Genomic DNA, 14,411 nt, shown 5'->3' on the forward strand with positions numbered 1-14,411 from the left:
TTAAGAATCTAGTTTTTAAAGGATGAGGAATGAGAGAAGGGAGGTGGAAGCAAAGTGTAAAGATAGTGAGGACTTTCCCTCTCAAAGTTGGCTGTGAAAAGGAGAGAACATTGAGTGATAGACTGAAAGGGATGTTAGGTGAGTTTTTGTAAATAAGGTCAAGGGGGATGGATTGCCGATTAGAAAGAAGGAACGATTGCTAGGAGATAGGAGTGGATGGAGTGGATGGGATGAAGGTCCACTTTCTTTAGGAGAAGAGTCATGTGTCACCAAAGACTTGAATGAAGGAAGAAATGAAAGAAAAAGTCCAGGGCGATTTTGATGTGGAGAGTAATGGTGAATGGTCTCTTTTTTTGTTAAGGTGAGGCGAGCAGGAACATTCCTGTGAGAGGCTGAGGTAGAGAAGTATGAAAGAGTCTCTGTGGAGAGTCTCTCTTCTAATGGAGATCTGATTGGGGAAGAATGAAAAGATTTCCTTGCAGTAGCAAGGGTTCATTGAGATTCCACAGAATCAATGTGGCCCAGAGTCTGCATGGTTTCCTGCATTCCTAAACCACCATTCTGTCATAGAATTGGATGTAATGGTCAATGTGAATACTCTGAGGTTGGGGACAGTCAGGCAAGAACAGTGATAGGATAAGGAGGCAAGGAAGTGGGATGAAGAAAAATCATGAATGAGAGAAATGGGGTTGACCAAGCAAGGTAAGCCAGAGGAGCAAGCTTACAAAGCATCTCTCCTCTGTATGCTAAGCCAAGTGAGTCATTAGCAGGCTTGTGATTTTTGCCTTCTTATTGTTGCAGTAACCAGAACAAAAGAGGTTTTGAAGAAGGCAAGAAGAAATCTTGAGGTAAGAGAGTTGGCAGTGACCAGCTGGATCCGCTAATCCTGGGACCCACTACCACCTCATCCCCCAATCTTTACACCTGTGATCAAGTGGCCACTAAAGCTGCAGTGTAGCTTTGAAGCAAACCATGATCTTTCCACCACTTGCACTCATCATAGTGGGGCCACTCTTCTGCTTCCCATTTCTTTGTCACCTCTGTGCCCTCTCCTATGTTGTTAACCTCACTCATGCTCTTCTCTGTTCATTTCCATGACCTCCGTTTTACTTTAAGCTTGATATCCAAAGAAATGCCATTCATGTCTAACCTGGAGGAAGAGGGAAAGTAAGCAATCATGACTGAGTGGCTACCACAGGGAGGAAAGAGGGAGGGATCTACAGAAACACCAGGACCCTGCAGTCTCTTTTCTTTCAGAAGAATGGCTGATGTTTGTCTAGCTTGGTGGGTGGGAATTGGGGATGGCACGGGTAGAGGTTAGGTCGGCTAGCCATAGTGAATACATCTCAAGAAAAGGGAGATGCTGAGGGGCTGAGATCTCTGACAGGTCTCTATTATACCAGCTGGATTGGCAAATAGCTTTCATATCAGCAGTTTTCCATTTCTTCTAACTTGATTTCTTAATAGCAAAAGCTTAAGATGACTACAACAAAGAAAAGCAGCAGGGAAAATACAACATTACCTGCCTCCCATACACTTCTATTACTTTAAGGAGTAACAGAGAGTTGCTGTAAATTCCTCATGACAAATTTTGAATGAGATCTCTTAAATCTTATTCTGAAGAGCCTGAGATAGTACATGAAACCTAAAATAAGGAGTGGCTTAAGGAAACGAATTTTAAACACACACACATATGTTTGAAGCAAAAGGCATGAAGGGATGAGAGTTAATTGGGAGAAGTCCCTTCTCAAAGAAGTATTTGAAGACACTAAAAGAAATAGAAGGAAGAACTTTAAAACCATGGGCAAATTATTCTCAACACAACTCCTGAGAACCTTACTCTTAGAAACCTGCAAGTGGTAACCTTGTGTAAAGACCACCTTCAGAGGAGATAGGGAATGACTTTGTTCTTCTCTTTGCTGACATCCCTTCTTTCTTCCTTGGACAATTCATTTCTCTCCTGAGCCCCTTCAGAACAGTACTTCCAAGATTAATTATGTAAAGCTTCATCCCTCTCCTAGTCAAGGTAACAATAGCAGGATCTCATATCTGGTTTTTTGACTGGGCTGAATAATTGGCACCTAAGCATAATGCTTGTTGCTCTCCTCTCCCCACCATGGGGCTACTCTGTCATCACCACCATGACTACTTGGTGACAGGTAGAGAGATGGGTGTCACCTTCCTGGTGACACAGGTACAGTGAATATGCGATTCTCTACAAAAGGCACACTTGAGAGCCCTTGGGTATCCAGGAGATCCACAGCTTATCTATTGGTCATTACCTTCCCAAACAAGACAATTGATTTCTTAGCTCTGGGAATTTGGATGGGCTGTCCCCCATTCCCAGAATGCTCTGCCTCTGGGCTTCCCCAGCTTCCTTTCAATTCCAACTCAAATCCTACTTTCTACTGGAAGCCTTTCCCACACCCTCTTCCTTCTAGCCAATGATTTTCTATTTAACCTGCACAGAGCTTGTTTGTCCATAGCTGTTAGCATGTTGCCTCCCCATTAGAACGTGAGCTCCTGAACAACTCCTTTCTTTGTATCCCAAGTTTCATACAGTGTCTGGCATATAATAAGGCTTAAACTATTGTTATTGACTGACTGACTGTGGTCAAAACTCTTCTCCCCTACAGATTGAAAAGCATGGCATAGTGGCAGCCAGTTAGTGCCTGGATTCTCTGGGTAGCCTATGATGCTCTGCCCGATGAATGAAGATGTCACAGACGTAGCAAGTAGGGGATGCCTGCTCCTCAGAGCACACTGCTTGCTGTGGAGAATGGCAGGCCACTAAGAGAGTTTGCATAAATTTACTAGATGTGGCTGTACTAGGCATGAACATCATATATTCTTTTTTCCCCATGTTTATTAATTTTTATTTTGTGGAATAAAAAAAGAATTTCTGTAAGGCAGTATCATAAAAAGATGATTTCACATAAAATTAAAATTCACTATGTACAACTTGCTATTCCTTTTAAATACATAATAAAGTTATCATGTGGTTTTTTTCCTTTCTATTTATTTGCTTTCTTCCTGCCCCTCCACCCTAGAGATGGTTGGCATTAGCCACAAGTGGGTTCATATACGTAAACTTTTTCTATATATGCTTCTTTTTTTTTAATCAGTTCTTTATCTGGATACAGATAGCGTCTTTCTTCATATGTCCTTTATACTTAATTCACATATTTATAATCATCAAAATGACTTATTCTTTCAGTTATTGTTAAAACAACATTGCTGTTTCATACATTCTTTCTGTCCTCTGTGTTACAGCCCATAATGTATACTTGTAAATAAATGTGTTTTGCATGAAAACAATGAAATAAATTAACATTTGTAAAAATTCTTTGGAATTCTTCAAGGGTTATGCAAACTCTCACTATTACGATTTTTATGCTGAACAGTAGAACATAGAGAAGGAAGGTAACCATGGTTTTCTTAGTATGAAGTTAGCATGGATAGTTTCCACAGTCAATAAGCGTTTATGAAATCCTCCTATGTGCCAGGCACTGTTCTAAGCAGGGGATAGAAGGAAAGGTAAGCTCCATATGAGAAAACTTCTACCAATATAGAATGGCACCTTCTGATCTTAGAAGGTTGCTTAGAGCAGATGACAGAGACCTCAGTAGGCTCACAACACATCCAAGTGCAGTCTGAACTAGATTCAAATGTAATTGAGAAAAGTTTAGCAAAATAGATTCAAATTCAATAAAACACAGATAATGTTACATTTTCAAACCATGAATATATGTGGCTCACAGGGCTGTTTGTGCCTAAGTGGTCCCCCATTTTTATTTAGTGTGATACCACAGCTGCTGCTCTGTAGAAACCATATCTGGTATAATTTGGAGAGATTCTCATTGTGTTACTCACTTTAGCAAATATTGCAGGTGCTGTGCTCTCCTGCCCTTTCTACTGAGCTGCTTGGGAAAATCAAGGGTGAGAACCAGATTGTAGGCCTGTCTGAGGACTGCTAGAAACACAGACCTCACCCCAGGCAGGACTGGCAACTGGCCAAGATTTCTGATAGCTATGGGGGATCAGAATAATCACCCTCAGGTCCTTAAGAGAGATGACTGGAGAGAAAATGGGCTACATTTGTTGACTCCTAAATAATCTAGGATGTTTCCTTGGGTGAAAGATGCTCCTCCCAGATGTCAGAGGTGGAAAAGACAACAAGATTGGTGGTTATGATATCAGAATGTAGAACTGATAAAACATGAGGACTCTCTCAAAACTGGAGAACAAGTTCAATCCTGCTTTTTGGGGATACTGGTATATAACCAGAGGCTGACTATATGGATACACTATATTTCTGGTAGAGAAAAAACTCTTTTTTTTTTTTTTCCCACTTGGTAGCTAAGACCATGCCTGAGAATAAAAAAAACTCTACTCCATAGAGAAGTTGTTTCTTAAACGTTTTGAGCTAACGAACAACTAAATGAAAAAGAGGGCTTACATGGAGGCGCCTGTGGAACTGAAGAAGAACCACCTGACTAGAGCTCTGTTAGAACAGATGGAAGGCAGCAAAGAGCTATGGGCCCCTGCCCACACCAAACTATCTCTTGCCTACCACGACATGAGAGGAACCATCCTATTGGCAACTCTGGTTCTGGGCATTTATAAAACATTTTCCAATAATAGACAGTGTTTTAAATCTTTGAGACTAATCAGTCTGAATTCATAGTTTTCAGGTTTGTTCATCTTCCCCTATTTTATGTGTCAATAAAATGTCGTCCTACAGTGTTTTGAATAGGTGGTTTTTAATTGAGGAGGTAAGAGAGAGAGTTCAGAGGAGAACCTCTGACACACTGGTTGGTGATAGGGATATGTCCTTGTTACAGAGATGGACTTTATAAAGCAAGTCCTTAAATTTTCCCTTTTGGGCCTCAGTTTTCTTACATGAAAATGGGCATGGGGATGTTTGTGTTTGGACCAAATGCCTTTCGATGTCTCCTGCCATCAATCGTCAAGAATTTTTAAAATATTTACTATGTGCCTGATACTGTACTTTTAGCTATGGATCTATGATCTTGTAATGCACCAATCTTTAAAAAACATTTTTTTAAGTTTTTACTTAATGTAAAATGTGAAACATTTTTTACAATCTTAACAGATTGTAAACTCTGTGAAGGCAGTAATCCAGACTTTTCTTACTTCTTTACCACTCCCAACACAGATCTGCATGCAACAGGTAGTAAATAAATATTTTTATTAAAATGCACACTCATTTCCTGACTTTCAAATATTATTTTCACCTTTCTTTATGACTTGAAGCCGTAATTTGGGTGTTTTGTTAGCCTACTGTTACAATTCAGTGGTGTCCTCCAGGCTTCTTCAGGTGTTTTGGGACTGGTTGTCATTATCTGAAAGAATCAAGGACAGTTTTCCAGTTTATTTGACTAGAACAAATCCCATCACTAAAACGAAGTTAAGCATGCAATCACAATGCATGTATGTTTCTTTTTAAATTCTCTGCCTGCTCAAACTACTCTGAGGCATTGCCTCACAAGTCTAAGACCTGGCTAATAAGACAGAGAAGAAGAAGTGATAATGTTGGAGAAGATGTGGGAAAAAAGGAACCCTAATGCATTGTTGGTGGAGTTGGGAACTGATCCAACCATTCTGGAGAGCAATTTGAAATCATGTCCAACAGGCTATAAAACTATACATACTCTTTTATCCAGCAATATCACTGCCAGGATTGTATCCTAAGGAAACCATAGAAAGGAAAAAAGACCCACATGCACACAAATATCTCTAGCAGCTCTTTTCGTGGTAGCAAGGAATTAGAAATTGAGAGGAGGACCATCAATTGAGGAAGGACTGAACAAGTTGTGGTATGTGAATGTAATGGAATCCTACTGTGCTGTAAGAAATGATGAGCAGCCAGATTTCAGAAAACCCTGGAAAGACTTATAGGAAGTAAAGCTGACTTAAGTGAGCACAAGTAAGAGAAGACTGTACACAGCAATAGCAACATTAGTGCAATACAATAGTGCAAGACAATTCCAAGGAGTAGTGATGGAAAATGCTACCTACATCCAGAGAAAGAACTACGGAGTCTGAATGCCAATGGAAGCATATATTTTCACCTTTTGTCTTGCTTTTTCTTTGTCATGGATTTTCCATTTTTTACTAGTTCTTCCTTCACAACTTGGTGAATGGAGAAATATACTTAAATATGATTTTACTTGCATAATCTGTATCATCTTGCTTGCTGTCTTGGAGAGGGGGAGGGAGACAAAATTGGAATTCGTAATTTTACAAAACTGGATGTTGAAAACTATCTTTACATGTAGTTGAAAAAAAATGCTCTTAGGAAAAAACATAAATTCTATACCTGCACTAATGTAATAATATATTATGTACAAATTATCAAAAATACATCCAAATAGAATTTTTCAAGTATGACATACTTCAAATACTTTTAGATACTTCAGATACTTTTATAAACAGTATTTTCAAATAATTTTTATTTTGCCTGTTACCAATACAAAACCTCTTTGTACTTTTCTCTTAAAATGTCAGGTGTAGTGAAAGCAACATAATCGGATGTTTTATTATTTTTTAACTCTTTCAACACTTTATGACATAGCAACTCAAAGTTTTGTTCTAAGTTTAGTTTAATGAAATACTTGCTGAAAGTAGGTGTCCAATGAAAAGAAAGAGATTCAAGTAGAAAAAGTGCATGATTGGCTGTCTTTACTAATGATGTGCATTTCTCGATCCCATTCACCAATGATGCTAAAGCTTTTGTTCAAATCGCACTTCAAAAATTTCCTCCTTCTGATACCAATTGGTTGTTCTTATAAACTATTCAAAAATGTGGTATTCTTATGTTTTTACAACAACCATCACTTTAAAAACCATTAACATATCTTAGTTGGAAGATTTTTAAATTCATTAGGAAATTCTATTTTCTAATTTTGTAAGTATGCCCATATAAGAGTTTTAAGAAATGATACAGTTTTCTTTTCAGCAAGAAAGGAGGACCTGAGGTCAAATCAGTCCTTAGACACTTATTAGCTATGGGACCCTAGGCAAGTCACTTATCCCTGATTGCTTCCAAAATAAAGAGAAAGAAAATTCTAGTTACATCATCATCGTTGGGGTTGTTTTGTTTTCTTGCCTTCTATAAAGCTATAGGGCTGAAGTCTGGAGTAGGAGCTCTGCTGCTCACTTTTAGTATTACCTATCATTTAGTATTTCTTGGTAGAAGCCTTTTCAAGTCATCAGACCTTGTTGGTTAGATTCATTTACTTAAAACTCGATAATATATTCCATCAATCCACTTAAGCAGGCATATAAACTTCTATGCATAACAATCCACTGAAAGTAAACAATGAGTGAGGGTTCTTATAGTGTCTGTTAATCTCTCTTTATTGTGGTGCTCTCTTTCCTCAGGATGATCCATGACCTATGGCACACAAGTGTCCAACATGTGGGATTAAGGAGGGCATTGGCAGAAATCTACACATTCTTCTTAGTAAAGCTGAATTTCTTTCTTTAGATAAAACAAAATAGAAACAGCAGTTCTGTTGTCTTCCAGCACATTGGTGGATTCTCTTTGGTACCCTGAAGGGTGTACCCACTCCACTTTAGAGACCAGTGCCCTAGGTGGCCATGGTTTTCTAGTTCAGTGTGTTTGCAGTTTTGTTTCTTCCCTCCGTCTGTAACTCCTTCCTGCGGTAACTGGGTCTCTTGTTTCCCTTTGATAGCCTAACTTTATGTACATTGTTTCACCACAAGCCTGATGTCAGCTTCACCTGGATATGGGTTCTATGACAGGTGTTTTCTTTATAGCAACTCAAACTTTTTAATAGCTCTGCTCTGGATTATTATATCTTCGTGATATTTTTCCAATCCAATATTTTTCCAGTATAGTGCAGTGGATGTGGTGTCTGATCCCTCCCCATTACCCTTTCCTGTTCCCTTCTTTTTCTCTTTTGGCTGACTCAATAATACAAGCTGCCCTCATACTGGCAGGTCAGGACTTCCAGAATGAGTGTGCACACTGCTGTAACTTACTCTCTGAGGGTCTCAGGGGACACCCTACAGTACAGAAGCAAGATTTATTCTACTCATAATAGCGGCTCCTGAGCCCACCCTGATATATTTCCCACTTAACAAATCCGCCAAAATGAGCTCAATTAACTTAGAAACTTTTACTAAACAGAAGGTAAACTGAGGGCACATTTCTATGTTCAAAGTATAAGTATCCATAGTGGGAGGAGTGTAGATACAAACTTGCAGAAAGAGAACAGGCTGGTGCATCTCCTCCCTGGGAACTCCTGGGCCTGCAGCAATTGACAGCTCTGGACTAAGGTCTTTTAATGTCCTTTCTCAAAGCTTATCTGCCCAAAACTTTACTCCTGGTTAGGCCATTTTCTCTTCAGATTTAAAGTTTGGTTGTAGTTATAGAAAGGGTTTCCTCACTGGGGTTTTCCCATACCAGTAAAATAACAAGTGTGACTTAAATATACACAGCATCCCCTCTGGATTTATTCTCCTAACTCCCACTCTAATAGGCAGGTAGCTTCCCTAGAAAGCAATGACCATTTCTCCCTTCGGGATTGTCCAAGTAAGCCTGAGAGGTTGTGTCTTCTTACACTGCATGTGGAAACCAGCTGTTAGATCTCTGGTGTTCTTCAAACCATTTAGAACTCTCTGTGTCATAGTCTGTTGTATCCTTTCTCTGATACTTATTCACTTAACATAAGGAAATCGACCCCAAAAATCTCCAAAACCCCAATCCACTGTGCAATGAATTCATTGTCCTATGGTGGCTGAGTGGGGAGGTAGCACATATGTCCCCGAGCAACTTCCTCTGAAAGACGCAGCATTTCTTCCTTTTCACTGAACGCTGCCAGCAAGAGAGAGTTTTGTTCATTTGAGTCTTCAAAAAATGCTTGATCTGTGAAAGGCACTATCCTCATAAATTTCTAGAAACAGGTTCACCAAGTATCCATATGAATCAACATCTGGCAGAGCATATTGACAGTTCTCAAAGAACTGGGGTTTTGTTTGCTAGCCCCCAATGTTGAGGACTTTGTTGGCTATTCCCACATGTTGGGGTGAAGAGAGGAAAACTCTCATGGAAAGTCTGGGCTCAGTAAAAGTTTGGCAGTTTCCGGAAAGTAATCCAGTCTGCTCTCTCTCTCTCTCTCTCTCTGTCTCTGTCTCTGTCTCTGTCTCTGTCTCTGTCTCTGTCTCTGTCTCTCTCTCTCTCTCTCTCTCTCTCTCTCTCTCTCTCTCTCTCTCTCTCTCTCTCTCTGTGTGTGTGTGTGTGTGTGTGTGTGTGTGTGTGTGTGTGTGTGTGTGTGTGTGTACTGCTGGAATAATCTAAAGGATGTTCATTCAGATGCCTGTTGAAACTCTAGGCAATATACATTTTCATCCATTTGCTCTTCCCTGTGTGGATAGACAGGTTTAATTCCTTGGAGTGAATAAAAATCTTCCAGCAGGCTCTGCAATGTTTTGGGGTTTCATGAAAGCAATAAAATATCATCTGCAAACACGAGCTTCTGGAGTGTGGGAGATGGCCTATAATGTAGTTTTCTCAGTTGAAGACTAGAAGGACTTTCCCCCTTTCGTTGTTTCTACAAGTCATCTGAAATCTTAGTAGCCCTTGGTAAGTTTCCATGAAATCCCCAGTACTCAGCAAATGAGGAAATGTATAAGGAGGGGGAATAGGGGACTTGCTTAGGGCTATAAAAATCGGCTTCTCCTGGCCAGGGAGTGCACTCCCTGGCTACAGCTAATTGAGCTTCAAGTGCTGTGGCCTTTCTCATGAGAAAGAATGAAGACCTTTTCTGATCTCTGAGTCAGACTCCAACATTTTTTTGAGTTAGTGATCTCTGTCCCACACAGTTTTGGAGCCCATGTGGGATCCCCCGAAAGAGGAGGGGGTCCTTCTAAACCAGACTGACTAGCAGGACATCCCTGCTAAGTTTTCTAGGCAGCCCTTGGTCAGGTTTGGAATTGAGTCTCCTCTGGAGGTCAAGGACCTGAAGGGAGACTAAAGCAGAGAGTACAAAATGATCAAAAGGGGACATGAAACACTTTCAGGATCTGTTGCTCATATAAGTCTGTGCACAGACCCAGGGGAACCTTTGTGATTTTGAAACCCTAGGTGACCTGATAGGGCAACACAGGAAGGACTGATCCTATTGAGTCTGTGAGATTGAGGGGTCCAAGAAACTTTGGGCAAGAAATAGGGAGCCTATTGTGGGTTAGTTCTGTTGAGTCTGCAGGGTTGAGGAGTCTAAGAAATCTGGGACAAGAAATAAGGAGTGTGTTGCTGGGTGAGAGCCCTTGAAAGAGCCATGGAAAATTCTCTGTCAGAGTCGAGTGCTGGGAGTCCCCTCCAAAAGGGACCTCTGAGAAGGTTTCTTTAAAATTGCCTGAAAATCAGTCTGAGTACACAGCAGTAAATTTTGACTGGTAATTCTGAATTTGAAATTGATGTGCACTCTACAATGTTTTGTCAAATATGTTGTCTTAATGTTTCTGTGTGAATGAAATTCTGTGTCTCTGTTTTATCTGACACTTTGTAAGGTTGCAAATTTAGCCAGCCAGTCAGTCATCCAGAGCAGAAAAGCTGAGCTGGACTGTCCTTGAAATGCCGAGTTACCTCCTTTTCTTCAAGCCTCTAAGATCAGTTTCAGAGGAGGGAGGAATTTTCTCTTTTTCCCTCAGACTAAAGAAAGGCAGGCTAAGCAGCATTTAACCCTTTTCTGCCTGAGTCAAAGGAGAAACTTTGTGTAATGGGATACAATCAAAAGTTAACTGAATTTATTCTAGTCATGTTTGGAATTGTGAAAAGGTGAAATGTGTCACTCTTAACTTAATGTTTAAGATGAATGAGAATTTATTAAGCTCTTGTGGAAGCAAGTGGAAGATAAGCATGTAAAAAAGCATCTTTCTGCATTCTTAAACCTGGCTACAGTCTTTGAATATGAAAATAAAGAAAAGGGAAAACAAGCCTCGGGCAGTCTGCAGAGAAATGGTGAGCTCGGATTTGGTGAGATCTCAAAGCTAAAATCTGTCCTTGAAGTTGGAATTGGGTCAACGTATCTCATACTGGACAATGTGTTTAAAATTGCAAGTTCACTTTGGAATTTCAGTGATTTCTTCTTGGAGGCATTTAAGAAAAGGAGTGTCCCTATTTGGGCAAGTCAGTTACTTACTGTTTTAAAATATGAAAGCTTCTGCCTTGAGTGACTGGCATATTTTAAATTAACCTGAGGAGAACAGGTGAGATTTCAAACTCTGTAGAGCCTGAAATTGTCAGGGCAGAACAGCAGTGCCCATGTGCTCAGGAGAGATTACCCCCTGCCCTTCTCAGTCTGAGTTAACTGGGAAAGCTGTATGTCTGGGGAGCCTTTGGAGGGAAGATGGAGCCACAAGGTGGAGTTTCAGCTGTTTAAGGAAGTAGAGTAAAAAAGTAAGGGAAAAGCCTTTTCAGTGCTGAGAATGACCTCAATGGAAGTTTGCTTTTAAGTAGCAAGTGTGTGTTCATCCTTTACTGCTGAAGAAGGCCATGCCATCAGAGAAATGATGACATGACTTGCCCTTGACTTTGTTTTGAGTGAGGGAGGGCTGTGCAGGTCACCAGCCTCACTTCTCCTCCAGAGTCATCTGTATCCAGTGACCACATATTCATCAGGATGAATGGAAATGACCCTGGATGAGGCAGTTGGGGTTAAGTGACTTGCCCAAGGTCACACAGATAGTGTGTTAAGAGTCTGAGGTGAGATTTGAACTCAGTTCCTCCTGACTCCTGCACCGGTGTTCTTATCCACTGGACCAACTAGCTGGACCAAGTAGCAATAGTATTTGTTTTAAGAAAGAAATAAAGAGGTGGTGGTGGTGGTAAAGTGTTTGATTATAAATCCAGATTTGATGTGAATCAAGTTAAAATCTACCCTACAAGAATAGAGAGCAGCATCTGAGAATGCTCTCCCTATTAATCTAATGTAATTGTTGCACTGTTTTCAAATTGGAATGTTGTTATATGGATTGGAATTTTTTTAAAGCACTTTGGAAATTTAAATTTTTTCCCAATTTATTTAGTTATTTATTCATTTTTAGCTCTCAACATTCTTTTCCACAAAATTTTGAGTTCCAGAATTTCTTCCCATCTCTCCCTTCCTCTTACCCCATAAGGCTTTGCATTCTGGTTATCCCTTCCCTCAATCTACCCTCCCTTCTCTCCCACCCCTCCCTTCCCTTATCCTTATCTTCTCTCTTTTCCTGTAGGGCAAGATAAATTCTTCTACCCCATTACCTGTATTTCTTATTTCCCAGTTACACGCAAAAACGATTCTCAACATTCATTCCTAAAATTTGGAATTCCAATTTCTCTCCCTTTCTCCTTCCCCACCCCACCAAGCAATTCCATATCGGCTATCTATTTGTAGTTTTGCTAAAGACTTCCATAATAGCCATGTTGTGAAAGACTAGCTATATTTTCCTCCATCCTATCCTATCCTACCCCATTTTTCTATTCTCTCTCTTGACCTTATCTCTCCCCAAAACTATTTACTTTTAATTACTCCCCCATCTCTTTTGCCTTGCCTTCTATCATCCCCCTCACTCCCCATTTATTCCTTTCTCCCCTGCTTTCCTATAGAGCAAGATAGATTTTCATACCAAATTGAGTGTGTGTATTATTCCCTTCTTAAGGCAATTGTGATGAACGTGGGCTTCACTTTTTCCCTTCACCCTTCTTCTTTTCCCCTCCATTGAAAAAGCTTTTTCTTACTTTTTTCTATGAGAGATAATCTGTCCTGTTTCATTTCTCCCATTCTTCTCCCAATATATTCCTCTCTCACCACTTAGTTTTATTTATTTATTTATTCACTCATTCATCCATCCATCCATCCATTCATTTATTAATTTATCTCTTGGTTTGTTTGTTTATTTATTTCTCATCCCTTCTTCTTCAAATCACCCTGTGCCCTATGTTTCTCTTGTTATATATACATATATGTATGTGTGTTTGTGTATGTGTGTGTATGTATGTATGTATGCATTTATATGTGTTTGTATAATCCCTCCAACTACCCAAATACTGAGAAAAGTTTCAAGAGCTACAAATATTACCTTTCCATGTAGGAATGTAAAGAGTTCAGCTTTAGTAACTCCCTTATGATTTGTCTTTCCTGTTTACCTTTTCATGCTTCTCTTGATTCTTGTGTTTGCAAGTCAGATTTTCTATTCATTTCTCATCTTTTTATCAAGAATGCTTAAAGGCCCATATTTCATTCAGTAGTCATGTTTTCCCCTGAAGTATTATAGTCAGTTTTTCTGGGTAGATGATTCTTGGTTTTGATCCTAGTTTCTTTGACTTTTGCAGTGTCATATTCCAAGCCTTTCAATCACTTCATGTAGAAAACTGTTAGATCTTGTGGTATCCTGTTTGTACTTCCACAATACTCAAAGTATTTCTTTCTAGCTACTTGCAATATTTTATCCTTGACCTGGGTACTCTGGAATTTGGCTACAGTATTCCTGGTTTGTGTTTTCAGATCTCTTCCAGGAGCTGACTGGTGAATTCTGTCAGTATTTATTTTTCCTTCTGGTTCCAGAATGTCAGGGCAGTTTTCCTTGATAATTTCATGAAAGATATCTAGGCCCTTTTTTTGATCATGAGTTTGGGGTAGTTCCTTAATGTTTAAATTGTCTCTCCTTCATCTATTTTCTAGGTCAGTAATTTTTCCAATGTGATATTTCACATTGTCTCCTTTTTTTTCATTCTTTTGGTTTTGTTTTGTAATTTCTTGGTTTCTCATAAAGTCATTAGCTTCCATCTGCTCCATTCTAATTTTTAAAGAGCTATTTTCTTTGGTGAGCTTTTGAACCTCCTTTTCCATTTGGCTAATTCTGCTCTTTCAAGCATTCTTCCCCTCATCGGTTTTTGAGCCTCTTTTGCCATTTGAGTTAGTCTATTTCTAAAGGTGTTAATTTTGTCAGCATTTTTTGAGTCACCTTTAGCAAGCTGTTGACTTGTTTTCCATGATTTTCTTGCATAGCTCTCATTTCTCTTCCCAATTATTCCTCCACCTCTCTTTCTAGATTTTGAAAATCCTTTGTGAGCTCTGTCATGACCTGAGATTATTGCACATTTATTTTGGGGGTTTTTCCTGCAGAAGCCTTGAATTTTAGGTCTTCCTCTGAAGACCTAAATTGTTCCTCCTCATCCCTAAGGATGGAATAAAATAGCTGCTCAACAGGAAAGTAACCTTGTATTGTCTTATTCTTTTTCCTTTTATGGGGAATTTTCCCAGACAGTGGTTTGAATTTTGAGTTCTTTGTCAAGGGAAGAGTATACTCTGGGGACCTATAAGTTCTCAGTTCCTCCAAGGTGGCACAATTAAGTGAGAGGAGTTTATTTCTCCCCTTGC

At 39.6% G+C, this 14,411-nt stretch overlaps 1 protein-coding gene across 4 annotated transcripts in view; it reads left to right on the plus strand.

Moving 5' to 3' along the window:
* Positions 1–3,343, plus strand: part of LOC140527558 (myomegalin-like) — a 65,561-nt gene extending 62,218 nt beyond the window's left edge. For all 4 annotated transcript variants that reach the window (XM_072644579.1, XM_072644580.1, XM_072644581.1 and 1 more), the window contains 2 exons: positions 802–848; positions 2,637–3,343. In XM_072644579.1, coding sequence (XP_072500680.1) covers positions 802–848; positions 2,637–2,669 — 80 coding nt within the window. In that variant the 3' untranslated portion in view covers positions 2,670–3,343. The remainder of the gene's footprint in view (positions 1–801; positions 849–2,636) is intronic.
* Positions 3,344–14,411: the final 11,068 nt, after the last annotated feature.

This window comes from Notamacropus eugenii, chromosome 2, assembly GCF_028372415.1.
Source record: "Notamacropus eugenii isolate mMacEug1 chromosome 2, mMacEug1.pri_v2, whole genome shotgun sequence".
In the NCBI taxonomy this organism is placed as follows: domain Eukaryota; kingdom Metazoa; phylum Chordata; class Mammalia; order Diprotodontia; family Macropodidae; genus Notamacropus; species Notamacropus eugenii.